General features: G+C 40.4%; 1 protein-coding gene across 1 annotated transcript in view; it reads right to left on the bottom strand.

The window, feature by feature from the left end:
• cntnap5.S (contactin associated protein family member 5 S homeolog) overlaps nucleotides 1-17,186 on the bottom strand; it is a 274,058-nt gene that overhangs the window by 97,202 nt on the left and 159,670 nt on the right. Inside the window, exon 12 of the mRNA XM_018237742.2 lies at nucleotides 6,496-6,615. Coding sequence (XP_018093231.1) covers nucleotides 6,496-6,615 — 120 coding nt within the window. The remainder of the gene's footprint in view (nucleotides 1-6,495; nucleotides 6,616-17,186) is intronic.

Here is a 17,186-nt window from a genome sequence, read left to right as displayed (position 1 = left end):
CCATGACTTCCTTGCAATGTTTGCAAACAAATGGCTTTTGCGAACATGCGCAGTGTATGTAATAAAATTTTGACATCACAAAGCTTTTTTTTGCAACAAAATATTTAACAAAACTCCAGAGCAGGTGTTAGCGCTAACCTTTACTTAGCAATAATAATAAATATATTGCTAAACATTCACAAAAATGCCATTTTAAATAACCGTTGCAATTTTTTAACTATTTTTACTATTCTCACACACTGGTTTTGATGCTGTTGCTTTATTAATCTTCAGAAAATGGAACTCATCACTTCATACAATGACTTCACATTTCAAAAGAGAAATGAGAGATAAAATCTACTTACTAATAAGACAGCTTTTTTAATAGACCCTAAGCTCTCCTTCATCATGTCCTCTGACAGAGTTTAGGAGAATTATTTGCCTCTGTGGAAAGGCTATAAAGACATGATGGAGAGATAGACACACATATCTGACTTCATATTTTCTTAGTTTACTATCGAGATGTTTGGTATGCATGCCTAATGCTTTAATTGCCGCAACCTCCTAACAGAATTCAAATACTGAAAAGGTTTCAAACAACAGCTCTAGGCTATTGGAAAAAATCTCACGCTATTTGTTTCAAATCATATTTATTTTGCTTTGAGGGTGACTGTAACGAATCATGGCGCTTGTAATTTATCAGACATGCAGTTTGTGTTCTCTTGAGTCATGCATCAAGAGGTAAGAATGTGCTCCGGCCAATATTTCTGTGTATGGCTTTGTTACTAAGAGCGTGTCAGTTTGAACTCATGTGTATACAGAACCAGCCAAGCAGAAGAATTTACAGCTTGCTAAAATGTGACTTTGGGCTCTTTTGAGGTAATACACCAACGAGTTGTTTCTTAAAGAGACACCTGGGCTTTGTGTGAGTCAAAATCCATGCAATGCAAAATTCACAAACAAAAAACCCCAAAACCTTGAATGATTATAAGCTCTGTGGGGCAAGGATCTCCATCCTCTTGTCTCTTTGACAATGAGATCTTAATCTTTATTATTACAACTGTCCTAGTGCAGGGCTATGAATGGCAACATCATATCCAATAGTTAACCTTTTTGGGGATATATGATAAGAATGGAAGACTAGAATGGGTAGTTTCCCAATGAAAGTAGAGGAGCAGTTATTAAAGGTTCAGAAACCTTTCTCACATACCCTGTAATTGTATTAAGACACATACTGACCGGTGAACTATGTGTGAGGATATAGCACAAAATGGTTTACATTTTTCAATATTTTATAAAGGGGTTTCAGTGTACAATAATGTGTATAATATCTGTCAGCAGCTCCCAAAACATCAAGAACCACAGCACATGCATCAAAATGCTAAAGGCAAGTAACAGCATTCTGGGTACTGCCATAAGTAACTACAAACATCCCTTAAAGTAACTATAATTCATTCTTATTAGAGATTCAGCTGAATATCTTAGCTCACAATTATAAGAAAAGGACTGTGTATCATTTAAAGGAATTGTTCATTATAAAAACAACAACTAGGTAAATAGCCCATGCAAAAGAAAAAATGTTTCTAATATAGTTAGTTAGCCAAAAATGTAATGTATAAGGGTTGGATGTGACTGGATGTGTAACATAATAGCCAGAACACTACTTCCTGCTTTACAGCTCCCTTGGTCTCCACTGATTGGTTTCCAGGCAGTAACCAATCAGTGATTTGGAGGAGTGCCACATGGCTCATAACTGTTTGCTTTTGAATCTAACCAGCATGCTGAGGATTGATTGCAAACTCACTGAACAGTTCTGTCTCATGTGGGCCCCCTTCAAGTTGTTGACTAACTCAGCATTAGAGCGTTGAAAAGCAGGAAGTAGTGTTCAGCTCTGTTCTTTTAACTATATTAGAAAAAAATGTTATTTTGTACAACCTATGTATTTGCCCAGTTTTGATTTTTACACTGAACGGTTCCTTTAAACTGTCCAATCACATTTACTTATGTTGGGTAACATATGTTGTGTATTCCACAATATTATCCGTATAGTGTATAAGAGAAATGTAGAGTCCGCAATTTACCACAGCCAGGTAAAAGATGCAACCAAGGTTCCCAGAGATGAAACGATTTATTCAGATTATCCAGCCCAGAGACAGCAAATGATACAGAGATCTTTCAAAATGTGCCCACAGGTTATACTTCCTTCCTTCTCTCTCTCTGCTTCCTAATCTCTTCTCCTCTCCTTCCTCCTCTCTCTCAACCAAAAACCAACTCCATTGTTATACTGTTTCTAGGCCATTGACCCAAATGGGGAATGGTTCTGATTGGCTGATGACAAGTTAAACAGGAAAACCAGCTAATTTCTTTAGATGTCCCTTTTACCAACAACAACTGTACAAACAGTTCCTCTTTGAAATGTAAAAGACCCTCTCAAGATGGTATCTTGGAATGTGTCCCACCTATTTCTTATCTACATTTTATTACAAGACAGGATGTCCTCCTTTGAGGGAGGCAAATACCTGGGGGTTAATTATAATCCTTTGAAGCAAGCAGGAATTCCTACATGTGTGAAATGTGTGTACAGCTGTCATTGGAAAAATGCTAGATCTTATCATATATTACTACAACATAATGTTGTGGTTCATGTACCTGAGGTACAAATATTTTTCAAAGCAATAGAGCTAATTCTGTCTTCTATGTCTAATGCTACCTATAAAAGTAATGGCACATAGGATGGTTTCAGACCACCTGATGAGTACTTGCAAATGTCCTTTCAGAAAATTACAATGCAAGTCAGTAGGGGAAGTCTTAAAATAGGATACTCAAAGTGCCCAAAAACACCCTACATCATCAAGTGTTAAATGGAAAAGGTACCTAAATTGTGAAACACAAGGTCAATGTTGTCCTCACCTCTGTAGAGTTGAGCTAGAGATTGCAGATTGCAGAAGGGGGGGTGTAAGGTTCAAGATATAAAGAACACAATAGTTGCAAAAAAGCACAGTTGAAAGTCATTAACTTCAATAAAATATCTAGCTTTGTGTTCAAGATATTTAAAGTGGCAAAAGTCCATGAGTATAGATAATACAAATGAATAAGTTGCCAGCTTCCTCAAGGGGGCAAATGTCAATGTCCTAGTGTGTGTTAAACACTTAACAGAAAATGATCATCTGAATAAAGATAGGTTTATGTTAAAGCTGCTATTAACCAGTTTAAACATAACGTTGGCCAAGAAAAGAATGTTAGCCCACCACAAAACACAAAATTTTAAAGCTTCGAGGGCTTTTAGAGCAGTATAGAAGGAATCTATAGATGGAGCAGATTGAATGATACAATGCAACTCAAGCAATGCACCATGCTATAAAGGGGAACTATTCAATGTATAATTGAGCTATATACACAGTAAGGTCCAAACAGCAGTGAACGCAGTAAGGAAACCACGCGTCTGGAGGGGGGGCAGGTGCACAACCTACACCCAGGCCTGGAAGAAAACTGTTTCAAGCACATTCGCCTCACTCAATTAATATTCATCCTTGCTGTTGAGCTGATTTGTAATCCTAACATCTACTTAGAACTGTAACCCCTTCACATTATAAAACATTGAATTTCCCAGTAGCATACACAAGATATATCTACAAAACCCGACATGAGACCAGAGGGGATTAAAGAAAAAGGAAAAAGTCTTAGGTTAATGACTTGAAGGAAAGTAACACAGAATCCACAGCCTTAGGACTCAGACTCGAGAGAATTTGAGAGACATTAGATTAATTAGCACATAATAATCACAATTATTTCAAACCAGGTTTATGTGCCTACATGATAATGAGAAGGGTAGGCATTTATTTATAGATTATGACCTGAAGCACAGAACTAAAATCAGGGTAGAGTCTTCTTTTCACCTTTTAGATACTGAAGGGGGTTGGGAGAGGACACCAGAGTATCATCTATTCTATTTTTATTTGTCGTCTTACATGACTGTGAATTCCATGGGGGCTCATTTTAATATTACCAGCCACAGAAACACACATCAGTGTTTGAGATAAGGATATGGATACCCAAATACAGGCAGGCTGCGAGCTCCCTAGCAAATTACTATTGTGCAGCTACTGGGTTCCTAGCTAAGCTTGTTTCTCTACTGTAAAAACAGAAACAAAAGAAGATTCAAAACTTGAATCTGCCAGTAAAGCCATCAGATACAGAAGAACACTTTTGTTTGCAGTTGCTGCCAGATTTTTTCTATTTATTTCTTATTTTTTTCATTGCAGCTTGATCTTAACAAACTTATTTGCCTATTGCTGCGATTAAGAAATATATATGGTTTTATTACTATACGGTGTCTTGCTCTAAACAAGAGAATACAACCACTTTCACTCTCCAACTTCCTGTCCAACATTCTTGTTTAGCTAAGTTGCTGTTTGCAGAGGAGTAGGTTGTAAAAGAAACAACCAGTCTATAGATAAGCTCTGTATATATAGATCTGATCCTTATCTCAAAGCCTTAACAAAGGCTGCAGCTTAGGGAAGGGAAAGGCTATTTTATACAGAGCTAATTATGTCCATTAATGCAAGTAACCCTATTTTAAATGAGGGGGGAATTGCTCATGGATTAAAATTCATTAGTGCTATATAAAAGCAAAAAAAATTAAATATTGATTTTAATTTTATACATAAATTATGTTAATAATGCTCATGTTGAGAAATTGTGCAACTGCACTGCTATAAAACTACAAACAGTTTTAAAAATATTGAGGTGAAATAAGAGGGGTGAGGAACTGGAAGTGACATCATACACCTTTCTTTCTATAATTTGTCAAATTTTTTACACCCATCTTATCCATCAACATTTACACTACATTGATATTTACTACCACTAACTGTTCTTGTGTGTTCCCTCTTGTTCCCAATATTTAACCTATGATTTTCATCTTATCATTTCACCTAGTGACAAGGCCATGATTGGTTGTTAACAAAAGACTGTATTTATATGTTGGCATGGAGAAATATAAACACAACTAGCTAATTTCGAAGGAATCACTCATTAAACTATTTTAGATTTTATTTTAAGTGTTAACCAAACCAACTTTTTGGGTGTTGGAAATGTCAAGCTTTACTTTCCTTACTGTACAATTCCTAAGAAATGACTGATGTTCACATATTTACGATTATTTCATATCATTACTCATTCCAGATTTAACTTAGTCATGAAGTTGAAAAAAAAGAATATCTAGTATTGTTTGAATATGTGAGTTTTCCGTTAGCAAGCTTATGGGATATAACTAAAAATGGCATCTTTCATCCCCGGGGGATGGGGTGTGTGGGAGATTTAAATGTGTGAGAAATATATCACAAGCTTTTTAAACTACAGAGACAATAGAATTGTCTTGTAAACACAATATGCAGCAAAGATGTCAGCTTTTAGATTTTCTAAAAAACAGAAGCTACAAGCTGACAGAATCTGTTTTGCTAATTCTGGTCTGCAATAAAAAATTTTTTTATGAAGAACAGTTGTCTTTCTTGAAACACATTTCATATGGAAATGATAACCTATATTTTGTTAAGGTTTCAATTTTCAAATCAAATTTGGAATATTCTCTGGTCGAAATACACAAAAAATAGCTCGAAATTCGATTTTTCACCTCAACCTTTGATAAATCTGCCCCTTAATGTTTTGTTGGGTTCTATAAAGTGATGCCAGCTCACTAGACGGCACCTCATCAATGGCAGCATCAATTGATGTGCCATTCCCATTAACCAAACCATCCCCACACTTTCACAGTACTAAACCCCACATGAATACAACACTGCCTTTGTGTAACCCCTAGTAGCTGCTTAATCCTGCAATGGTTAAAACCTGTGGAAAAGAGGTAGGGGTCAGTCTTTTTTTCACTTTTAGGCCAGACTGTTCTACAACTCATGCCCTTTTCACAGGGGCTCTTTTTTTTCACTTTTGCCCAAGGCATAAATCTAGTGATACATTAACCTTTGTTGATCCCCTCACCCCATTTTGACTTCCATCACTTAGCTAACCCCCAAACCTTACTCTAACCTTACCCCAAAAGTGGTCTACACCAAAGTTTACATGTGAGTCGTAGGGCTGCAGAGATAAAAAAGTATTCACTTTATTACCTTTTTATCCATTACCAACTCTTCCCCTCTACTACAATCCCCATTAGATCACTCATAAATTACATGCTTCCATCCCTAAATGGCAACTAATCTTGTTCTCTATTTATAACCCTCTCAGACACGAGTGCCTGACTAATTCCACCTGGGCACTCTACACAAGACATTGAGCTAAGAGGTTGACCCCTTTTAACCCTGCACAGATAATTAAATTAATTTAATTGTTTTAAGAAGAACCAATGTGTAAAGCATAAACATAACATAAATTTGTATGAGTAATACCAAGCAGATTGGAACCTCTCCCATTGAGAACACTTGAGAGACCCTTTATAGCATTTGATATCAAAATAAAGAGAAATATTTAAATGCTAAAAATTAAGAGCTTTGTAGATCTCACCTGTTATATTGCAGTAGACATGCATAGGGCCAAGAGGCCCACTTCCATCCGGATCAATGTAGTAGTAATCAGATGGAAACCCCTTGTGCCTGTAGGCTTCACAAGAGTCTTCAAACAATGCTGTAAAGTACAAATAAATAGCTCAGTGGGGCTAAAAGCAAGACGAAATATTCCCTCAATTAAATTTTTTAGCATATTTGAAACAATTTACCAGATGCATAATTATTTTGTCATACTGAGGAATATGTCTATTGCAGCTTAAAAACATTTTAACATACATGGCACATTACCATGGATGTTGGATGCCATCACAATCTCAAAAAGCTAAATCTAAAGATAATATTATAAATAAGCAAGAGGAGCCCATTAAAGCCACTAATCTATTGTCAATTACATTTGCTCCAATTGTATGAATATGGATGAGATTAAAGAAATACCTGTTGCCATACTTGTATATGTAGTTATTTGCACTTTTACAGTATCATTCCATTACTTAGACCTAAACTGAAATGTGAGATGAAGATAAGAAGCATTCAATTACCCAGGGAGAGATTAGGTCTTTGTCATGACTCTGCCTCTTTGACAGTGAAAAAAACAAAAAAACAATAAACCCGTTTTTGTTTACAAGCAAAACTGATAGCATTTATGGATGTCTTATCACTAGAGGGTGACCTTGGTCTAATCACTAGTATGCCTAATGGCCAGAAAGCATTTGTCACTACCATGTGACAAAATAACAGCTTAGAAAGATGATGGATGGTATGATATATTGAGAGTAAAACTCTGGCAAGATATACAAGTTGAAGGAGAGTTTTTGCATTTTATGTGATGTGCATATAAAGTAATAGTGCCACTAGACTACCACAATACATTGTAACATTGCTATGTACATACACAATGCACATTTTGGAGGATATATAAGTGGAAAATACCAGTGATTAGTTATGAACATATTATTGTATGACAAGGGCTAAAGTTAATAGAATAGGGCTAGTCTGTCCAATAAGTATACAACAGTCACACAAACACTGTAAGTATACAGTATACCCATACTCAATGTGCACCATTCCACATAATTACACGTACATAACTCACGTACATAACTCACACTTACAATCCACCCCCTTCCAGACATACACAACACATACAACTCACAGACAAACATAATTCATAGGGCAAAAGACCTGCATATTTCCTATGAATACAGCAATGTCTACATTCAGCTGCCCTGCATTAAGTGATCAGTGGAACAAGATGCTGAGTGTCTACAGCTATGGTAAATCACCCTATACATCTTATTTCTCTCCCCACATAGCATATACATAGAAAGTGTTAATAAATAGCTCACCTGGCTGAGATTCATCTGGCTGTTCATTACACCATGGCACTAAACTACATAACAGTATCTAAAATAGATTTATTTCTAACATACAACTCAATGATGCCTCAGGAATATTAACTGGATTCCTTTATGGAATAAGAAAAGCAACCATAAACTGCACTAGTAAATAGGGATGTAGCGAACATCGGAAAAAAAGTTCGCGAACATATTCGCGAACTTGCGCAAAAACGCGAGCGGTTCGCGAACGGTTCGCGAACCGCATAGACTTCAATGGGAAGGCGAACTTTAACATCTAAAAAAGACATTTCTGGCCAGAAAAATGATTTTAAAGTTGTTTAAAGGGTGCAACGACCTGGACAGTGGCATGCCAGAGGGGGATCAAGGGCAAAAATGTATCTGAAAAATCTGCCTGTGTGTGCTTGGAAGAGATAGTGTAGGGGGAGAGCTGTTAGTGATTTCAGGGACAGATGATAGTAAGTTTGCTGGCTAGTAATCTGCTTGATACTTCTCTGTATTGGAGGGACAGAAGTCTGCAGGGATTTGAGGGACATTTTAGCTTAGGTAGCTTTGCTGGCTAGTAATCTACTGTTCTCTTTAAACAACTGCCATACGTTGACCTTGTAGACATTGTTTGCCCAGTTTTTTTGGTTGCAGCCACTGAAGCACAGTTGCCAGAAAAAATATGCCATATAAATGCTGAAAATAGTCATTTTTTGCCATACGTTGACCTTGTAGGCATTGTTTGCCCAGTTTTTTTGGTCGCAGCCACTGAAGCACAGTTGCCAGAAAAAATATGCCATATAAATGCTGAAAATAGTCATTTTTTGCCATATACGTTGAGTCAACGTATGGCAAAAAATGACTATTTTCAGCATTTATATGGCATATTTTTTCTGGCCTCTGTGCTTCAGTGGCTGCGGCCAAAAAAACTGGGCAAACAATGCCTACAAGGTCAACGTCGTTGACCTTGTAGGCATTGTTTGCCCAGTTTTTTTGGCCGCAGCCACTGAAGCACAGAGGCCAGAAAAAATATGCCATATAAATGCTGAAAATAGTCATTTTTTTGGTCGCAGCCACTGAAGCACAGTTGCCAGAAAAATTATGCCATATAAATGCTGAAAATATAAATTTTTTTGGTTGCAGCCACTGAAGCACAGAGGCCAGAAAAATTATGCCATATAAATGCAGAAAATATGCATTTTTTTGGTCGCAGCCACTGAAGCACAGTTGCCAGAAAAAATATGCCATATAAATGCTGAAAATAGTCATTTTTTGCCATACGTTGACCTTGTAGACATTGTTTGCCCAGTTTTTTTGGTTGCAGCCACTGAAGCACAGAGGCCAGAAAAAATTAAACCAGTAGGGTTTGCACCCTAGTTTGTAACGGTGGCGGAGGGAGGAGGACGCTAAAGGACAGCTGTGTGTGGAGTCATGAGGCTTGAAGAGAAGGACAGCTGCATAGAAGTCAGAACAAGTCTTCCGGCGTGCAGTAACCCTCCGAGATCCACCCCTCATTCATTTTAATAAAGGTCAGGTAATCGACACTTTTGTGACCTAGGCGAGTTCTCTTCTCAGTTACAATCCCTCCTGCTGCACTGAAGGTCCTTTCTGAGAGCACACTTGAGGCTGGGCAAGACAAGAGGTTCATGGCAAATTGTGACAGCTCTGGCCACAGATCAAGCCTGCACACCCAGTAGTCCAGGGGTTCATCGCTCCTCAGAGTGTCGATATCTGCAGTTAATGCCAGGTAGTCCGCTACCTGCCGGTCGAGGCGTTCTTTGAGGGTGGATCCAGAAGGGTTGTGGCGCTGCCTTGGACAGAAAAACATTTGCATGTCTGACGTTACAGACTGGCCAAAGGGCTTTGTCCTTGCAGGTGCGCTCGTGGCAGGATTACTGGCACCTCTGCCCCTGGAATGTTGATGAGTTCCTGAAGTGACATCACCCTTAAAAGCATTGTACAACATGTTTTGCAGGCTGGTTTGTAAATGCCGCATCTTTTCGGACTTGTGGTATGTTGGTAACATTTCTGACACTTTATGCTTGTACCGAGGGTCTAGTAGCGTTGCGACCCAGTACAGGTCCTTCTCCTTAAGCCTCTTGATACGGGGGTCCTTCAACAGGCATGACAGCATGAAAGACCCCATTCTCACAAGGTTGGATGCAGAGCTATCCATCTCCGCTTCCTCATTATCAAGGACTGCATCATCCACGGTCTCCTCCCCCCAGCCACGTACAAGACCAGGGGTCCCCAAAAGGTCACCACTAGCCCCCTGGGAAGCCTGCTCCTGTTGGTCCTCCTCCTCCTCCTCCACAAAGCCACCTTCCTCCTCTGACTCCACTTCTGGCACCTCTCCCTGCGTTGCAGCAGGTGCCTGGGTTCGTTCTGGTGATTCCGACCAGAAATCGCGCGCTTCCAGCTCCTCGTCACGCTGGTCTACAGCCTCATCTGTCACTCGTCGCACGGCACGCTCCAGGAAGAAAGCGAAGGGTATTAGGTCGCTGATGGTGCCTTCGGTGCGACTGACCATATTTGTCACCTCTTCAAAAGGTCGCATGAGCCTGCAGGCATCGCGCATAAGCACCCAGTAACGGGGGAAAAATCCCCAGCTCTGCAGATCCAGTCCTACCACCCAGTTCAAAAAGGTACTCGTTGACGGCCCTTTGTTGTTGCAGCAGACGTTCCAACATAAGGAGCGTTGAATTCCAGCGAGTCTGGCTGTCAGAAATCAAACGCCTGACTGGCATGTTGTAGCGCTGCTGAATGTCAGCAAGGCGTGCCATGGCTGTGTAGGAACGTCTGAAATGGGCCGACACCTTTCTGGACTGGGTGAGAACGTCCTGGAATCCTGGGTACTTGGAGACAAAACGTTGGACTATTAAATTTAACACATGTGCCATGCAGGGCACATGTGTTAAATTGCCCAGTCTCAACGCTGCCAACAGATTGCTTCCATTGTCACACACCACTTTTCCGATCTGCAGTTGGTGTGGGGTCAGCCACCGATCGGCCTGTGACTGCAGAGATGACAGGAGTACAGATCCGGTATGGTTTTTGCTTTCCAGGCACGTCATCCCCAAGACAGCGTGACAACGGCGTACCTGGCACGTCGAATAGCCTAGGGGGAGCTGGGGGTGCACAGGTGTGGAGGAGGAGAAGGAGGACCCAGCAGCAGAGTAAGAAGAAGAAGAGGAAGAAGACGAGGTAGAGAGCGATGGAGGAGTAGAGGTGGTGGCAGAACCGCGTGCAATCCGTGGCGGTGACACCAACTCCACTGTTGTTGTTGAGCTACCCATTCCCTGCTTCCCAGCCATTACCAAGTTCACCCAGTGGGCAGTGTAGGTGACATACCTGCCCTGACCATGCTTGGAGGACCATGCGTCAGTAGTCATATGGACCTTTGGCCCAACACTAAGTGACAGAGATGCGGTAACTTGGCTCTGCACATGTTGGTACAGGTGTGGTATTCCCTTTTTAGAAAAAAAATTGCGGCTGGGTACCTTCCACTGCGGTGTCCCAATTGCTACAAATTTGCGGAAGGCCTCAGAGTCCACCAGCTGGTATGGTAAAAGCTGGCGGGCTAAGAGTGCAGACAAGCCAGCTGTCAGACGCCGGGCAAGGGGGTGACAGTCAGACATTGGCTTCTTACGCTCAAACATGGCCTTCACAGAAACTTGGCTGGTGGCAGATGACTGGGAATGGGAACAGGTGGTCAAGGTGGAAGGCGGAGTGGAGGGTGGTTCAGACGGGTCAAGGAGAGCAGAGGTAGAGCAGTAAGATGCTGGACCAGAAGGAGTGTGGCTTTTAGTTTGCCTGTTGCCTTTGAGGTGTTGCTCCCAAAGTGCTTTGTGCTTGCCGCTCATGTGCCTTCGCATAGAAGTTGTACCTATGTGGCTGTTGGGCTTACCAAGGCTCAGTTTCTGACTGCACTCATTGCAAATTACAATGCTTTTGTCAGAGGCACACACATTAAAAAAATCCCACACTGCTGACTTTTTGGAAGTGTGCGATCTGGCGGTAACAGTAGAAGTTGGCGGCATTGGCGGCAATGGCGGGTGCGTTGGCCGGCTGAACACAGGTGCCGATACATGTTGTTGCCCTACTGATCCCTGCGGGCTGTCCTCCCTGCTTCTTCTAAGTCTTATTCTCCTACTGCCTCTCTGACTCTCCGTCTCTCCATCTGAACTACCCTCCTCTTGCTCTCTTCTACTAGGCACCCACAAAACATCAATCTCCTCATCATCATTCTCCTCAGATGCATCAATTTCTTCTGACACATCACAGAAGGAAGCAGCAGCGGGGACCTCCTCCTCATCACTCATTATGTCCATCTCTATCGTGTTCTCTGCCAGAATTAAATCTGGTGTAAGGTCCTCATCTCCTTCATCTTCTTCTGGCAATAATGGTTGCGCATTACTCAGTTCAAGAAACTCATGGGAAAATAACTCCTCTGACTCCAGTGAAGAAGGGGCACCGGTGGTGGAGGAAGTGTTACGTGGGGTGGCCATAGCAGTGGAGGATGAGGAGGATGTTGTGGTAAAGTTAGAAACGGTAGAGGATGGGGTGTGCTGTGTAAGCCAGTCAACTACCTCTTCAGCATTTTGGGAGTTCAGGGTCATTGGCTTTTTAAAACTGGGCAATTTGCTAGGGCCACAGGATTGCATAGCAGCACGGCCCCTAGCACGGCCTCTGCGTGGCGGCCTGCCTTTGCCTGGCATTATTTTTAAAAAAACAACAACAACAAAAACTCAGTTGGTTTTTCTGGAAACGATAATACACACAGCTAGATGGCAGTTTGAAGAAAACAGTGTGCAAATAATGCCTACAAGGTCAACGTATACACTACTACAGCGGTGGATACGGATTACGTAAAATATATGAATGCTGCTTGAAAAAAAGTAACTCAAGTGGTTTTTCTAGAGACGATAATATTATCAATATTTAGACAAAATGTGAACAAGCTCACACAGCTAGATGGCGGGTTGAAGAAAACAGTGTGCAAATAATGCCTACAAGGTCAACGTATACACTACTACAGCGGTGGATACGGATTACGTAAAATATATGAATGCTGCTTGAAAAAAGTCACTCCGGTGTTTTTTCTGGAGACGGTAATATTATGGATATTTAGACAGAATGTGAACAAGGTCACACAGCTAGATGGCAGTTGGTTGAATAACACACTGGGCAAAAAATGCCTACAGGGCAAATAATGCCTAAAAGGTCAACTTATACACTACTACAGCGGTAGTAAAATAAAAAAAAGTAAAATAAAAAAAAAATGAATATTAAAAAAAAAAAATTAAAGTTGGTGCTGCTGAACTACTAGGAGCAGCAGATTAGCACACCAGTCCCACTCCCCAACACTGCTAGACTAATAGCACTGGGCTCTTATAGTAGTAGTAGTAGTAGTAGTAAAACAACAAAAAAATAAATAAAAGCAGTCCTTACAAGGACTACTGTTATTGCAGCAGTCAGCAGATGAGATCAGAAGCAGGACAGCTGCCCACAGCAGCTACATACAGAGCACTGCAGTAGAAGGTAGATTACTAGCCAGCAAAGCTACCTAAGCTTAAATGTCCCTCAAACCCCTGCAGACTTCTGTCCCTCCAATAACAGAGCAGTATCAAAATGATTACTAGCCAGCAAACTTTCAACTGTCCCTGAAATCACTAACAGGCAGCAGCTCTCTCCCTACACTATCTCTTCAGCACACACAGGCAGAGTGAAAAAACGCTGCAGGGCTTCGGTTTTTATAGGGAAGGGGAGTGGTCCAGGGGAGAGCTTCCTGATTGGCTGCCATGTACCTGCTGGTCTGGGGTGAGAGGGCAAAAAAAAGCGCCAACAATGGCGAACCCAAAATGGCGAACGTCGCGCGACGTTCGCGAACTTCCGGCGAGCGCGAACACCCGATGTTCGCGCGAACAAGTTTGCCGGCGAACAGTTCGCGACATCTCTACTAGTAAATAGCTTCATTTGCTTGGTAAGATGTTCTTTAGAGTATAATATAAAGATCAGAGAAAGATACTGACTCACAGGGGACAACAAGTAGCATTTACCCTAAATTATTTTATGTGCATATAGATAAATCTAATATCATTTTACCATTGGCTTCTATTTAATCCACACAAATGTTAAGGAGAAAAATACAATCTTAGCTCAAAACCTATTGCCCAGTATATGGGACTTAGCAGCTAATTTTTCCTGATCAGCTTTATTCATATGTGGATCATGCCAAGCATTTGAAAGCCCATGTACAAGGTCCATGGCAGACTAATGTTTACAAGCTCTTGTGGGATGGAATCATTTCCTTGAAGGCTGAATACTCAGATCCAACTGAGTTTGCTGAACACTTGTGTGACCAAACTGGGGAATAATTAACTGACTCTCAAAACTTCTCACTAATTAATTTCTTTGCCTTAAGGTTCTAGATTTCAGAAATTGTTTCCCTTATGAATTCAGTAGAATAGCTAATCAGTATGTGGCATATAATTGTCCTAACTAGCATCATTCAAGTATGGATCAGGCAAAACCCAAAATAAGGTCTGGTAAGACCTTCATCTATGTCTGAGGTCCAAAGAAGACCAATCTACACAACCCTGTGAAATGCAATGCTCAGATTCAACTAATTTTTCAGAACACTTGGAAGACAAAACTGGGGCAAATATAAATTATCTCAACTAATAACTTGCAAGTTCTCAAAAGGTGTTGCCTCATACTGTACTTTTCCATATTATAAAAAGAAAGCGATAGATCAATAAAGTTACCTTTATTCTTGTTTTGTATTCAGAACAGGGCATTGCTAATTCATGCACAGATTTGTTGTCACCAACCTAAGGATATTAGTATAACCAGGATGAGAGAGGTTGAATCACCACTTTGAGCATTGCTGGTGAGATCTCATTGTGTTCATTAAGTACCGATAACAAAAAATACACATTTTAAAGGGAGATCTTAAAACTTCTGCCAAACCACAAATGACTAAATTATTGCTGGTCTATAAAGCCCACACAACAATCTTGTCAGCACCTATGTTTCAGAACCATTAGCTCAATAAAGGCTTTTAAGAAGATTTCCTCTGGTTGATGTGGTCTATTGTTTTTTTGTCAATCAAGAATTGTATTTAGAAAGCAATATTGCTCAATAAAATCTTTTCCCATCTCTCCAGGACCAGAAACACCACTTAAGTGAGAGATAATTCTCCGATGAGAATTGCACCAGATCTCTGTCAATCTGCCTCCATGCTCTTTATTCATCCAACTGGAACTGGAAGTTTTAAGCTTAGATTTTCTCTAATAGAGCAAATAAACAACTGTCTACTCTCCCTCCTAATGTTTGGTTGCAGTGTCATATAGGGATTCACCGAATCCAGGATTCGGGTTCGGGATTCGGCCAGGATTCAGCCTTTTTCAGCAGGATTCGGATTCGGCCGAATCCTTCTGCCCGGCCGAACCGAATCCGAATCCTAATTTGCATATGTAAATTAGGGGTGGGAGGGAAATCACATGACTTTTTGTCACAAAACAAGGAAGTAAAAAATATTTTCCCCTTCCCACCCCTAATTTGCATATGCAAATTAGCGTTCGGATTAGGTTCGGTATTCGGCCGAATCTTTTGCAAAGGATTTGGGGGTCCGGCCAAATCCAAAAAAGTGGATTCGGTGCATCCCTATTGTCATATCATAAATCCAAGGTAAAGAAAACAATTTGCCTGTGTAAGGTGAAAGCAAAATGCAGTGCTGGTAAACCATCATTCCCATTATTAATTTCTCTTCCCTCTTTATTTCTCTTTACCTTCTTCAAAAATCTAGGGGCAAAATGCAGTTTTGAAGATGGTTTAGATTCCCTTTAATTGCCCAGTATCGAGAGAGGCAAGATTAGGGTGGTCTCTGCCCCAAAGAGCTGACAGTCTAGGTAGGTGATGGATGACTTTGAGACAAAAATGGGAGGGCAAAAGATGTAGACTTTTAGTCTGATGTTTCTAAGTGTGCCCAGTTGTCTATGTCAGCAATCTTCTCATTATCAATATCTGATGACTTGTTTTTGCTGCTTTACAAATAAATTGCTAGCTTAAAAATCAGCAAAATTACATTTCCATATTTATTTCTCATAAGGGCTGAGGTTCCCTCCCAGGGTTCACAAGCATTAGAACATTTGCAATACACTGCCCTCCCCCCCCAAAAAAAAAAACCCACTGAGATCATTTATCCTAACTCAAAGGCAGAGAAATCGTAATTAGGTTCTGATGAAAATGATAGCTGTTGATAAGCGCAGTTCTCTATATACACAGAAACAGATGCGACTGTATTATACAGTGATTATAATTATCCTTAGAAAGATTGCCTTGGTCTTTGCAAAATAGCCTCCTATAATCAGGCCTGACTCTAGTGTCTCCAGTCTTTCAAAATGTTCTGGGCACTAGAAAGGGGGCAAAGAGCCAATGTGTCTAATTCTCACATTTAATATAATCCAACAATGATTTATGTGTCCAGCACAGAATCCTTCATGTCTGATAGAAATGATGGCTTCTTTTGCCCTAGTGAATGACAATAACAGACACACACAATACTTTGTTGTGCAGGGGTTTTGGAATTTGTCAATCAACAGCTTCCTGCATGTCCAACCTACCATTATATATTTCAGCTTTTCTCAACTGACTCCTTTTCACCTTCAAGTTGATGACAAATCATTTATAGAAAAAAGTCTACAAATACACGACTGAGTGTGACACTGATACCTAGTTTTGATTATTGATAAGACTTTAGGGGTCATTAACAAACACTTGTTGGTGCAATGGAGAGTGCATATTGATGCATTTTATTAAGGTACTTGCATCCAACCAATGGTTTGTGCAGCTCTGCTTACTGATGCTGAGGAACCCTAGAGCTACCATTACCATGGACCTGAAGGTAGTTTTGGGGGTCCCACAGCGCGTTAGGTCGACAGACTTGGTTTTGGAAACAACATTTAAAACAGATGCTGTAATACTGCCACACTCATTGTAACCCATTGAAACCCATTTTAACTCTTCATAACTCATTGTAATGCCACAAAAAAAAAAACAAATGTAAGTGAAACACATGTTGTTCTTGTCTGGACTTTCTCTGTAGATTGCATTTGTGTAGTCACACTGGTGTGCTCATATTGCTTTAATATTCTCTCTAAATTGCTTTGCAAGGCCAAATGATGGGGATGGTGCACCAAGGCAGCCTCAAATGCTGACTCCTTTGCATGGAGAAAACAATTAATGACACAATGTGTCAAATGTGTGGATGTGGATGCAAGTTGAATTTCATTCTAGATATAATGTACAGTGTATCTACAGCATAAGGCAACACAAAACCCAAATA

This window comes from Xenopus laevis, chromosome 9_10S (genome assembly GCF_017654675.1).
Source record: "Xenopus laevis strain J_2021 chromosome 9_10S, Xenopus_laevis_v10.1, whole genome shotgun sequence".
NCBI lineage: Eukaryota > Metazoa > Chordata > Amphibia > Anura > Pipidae > Xenopus > Xenopus laevis.
The sequence above is the reverse complement of the archived record's forward strand: the minus strand, read 5'-3'. Positions and strand labels throughout refer to the sequence as shown.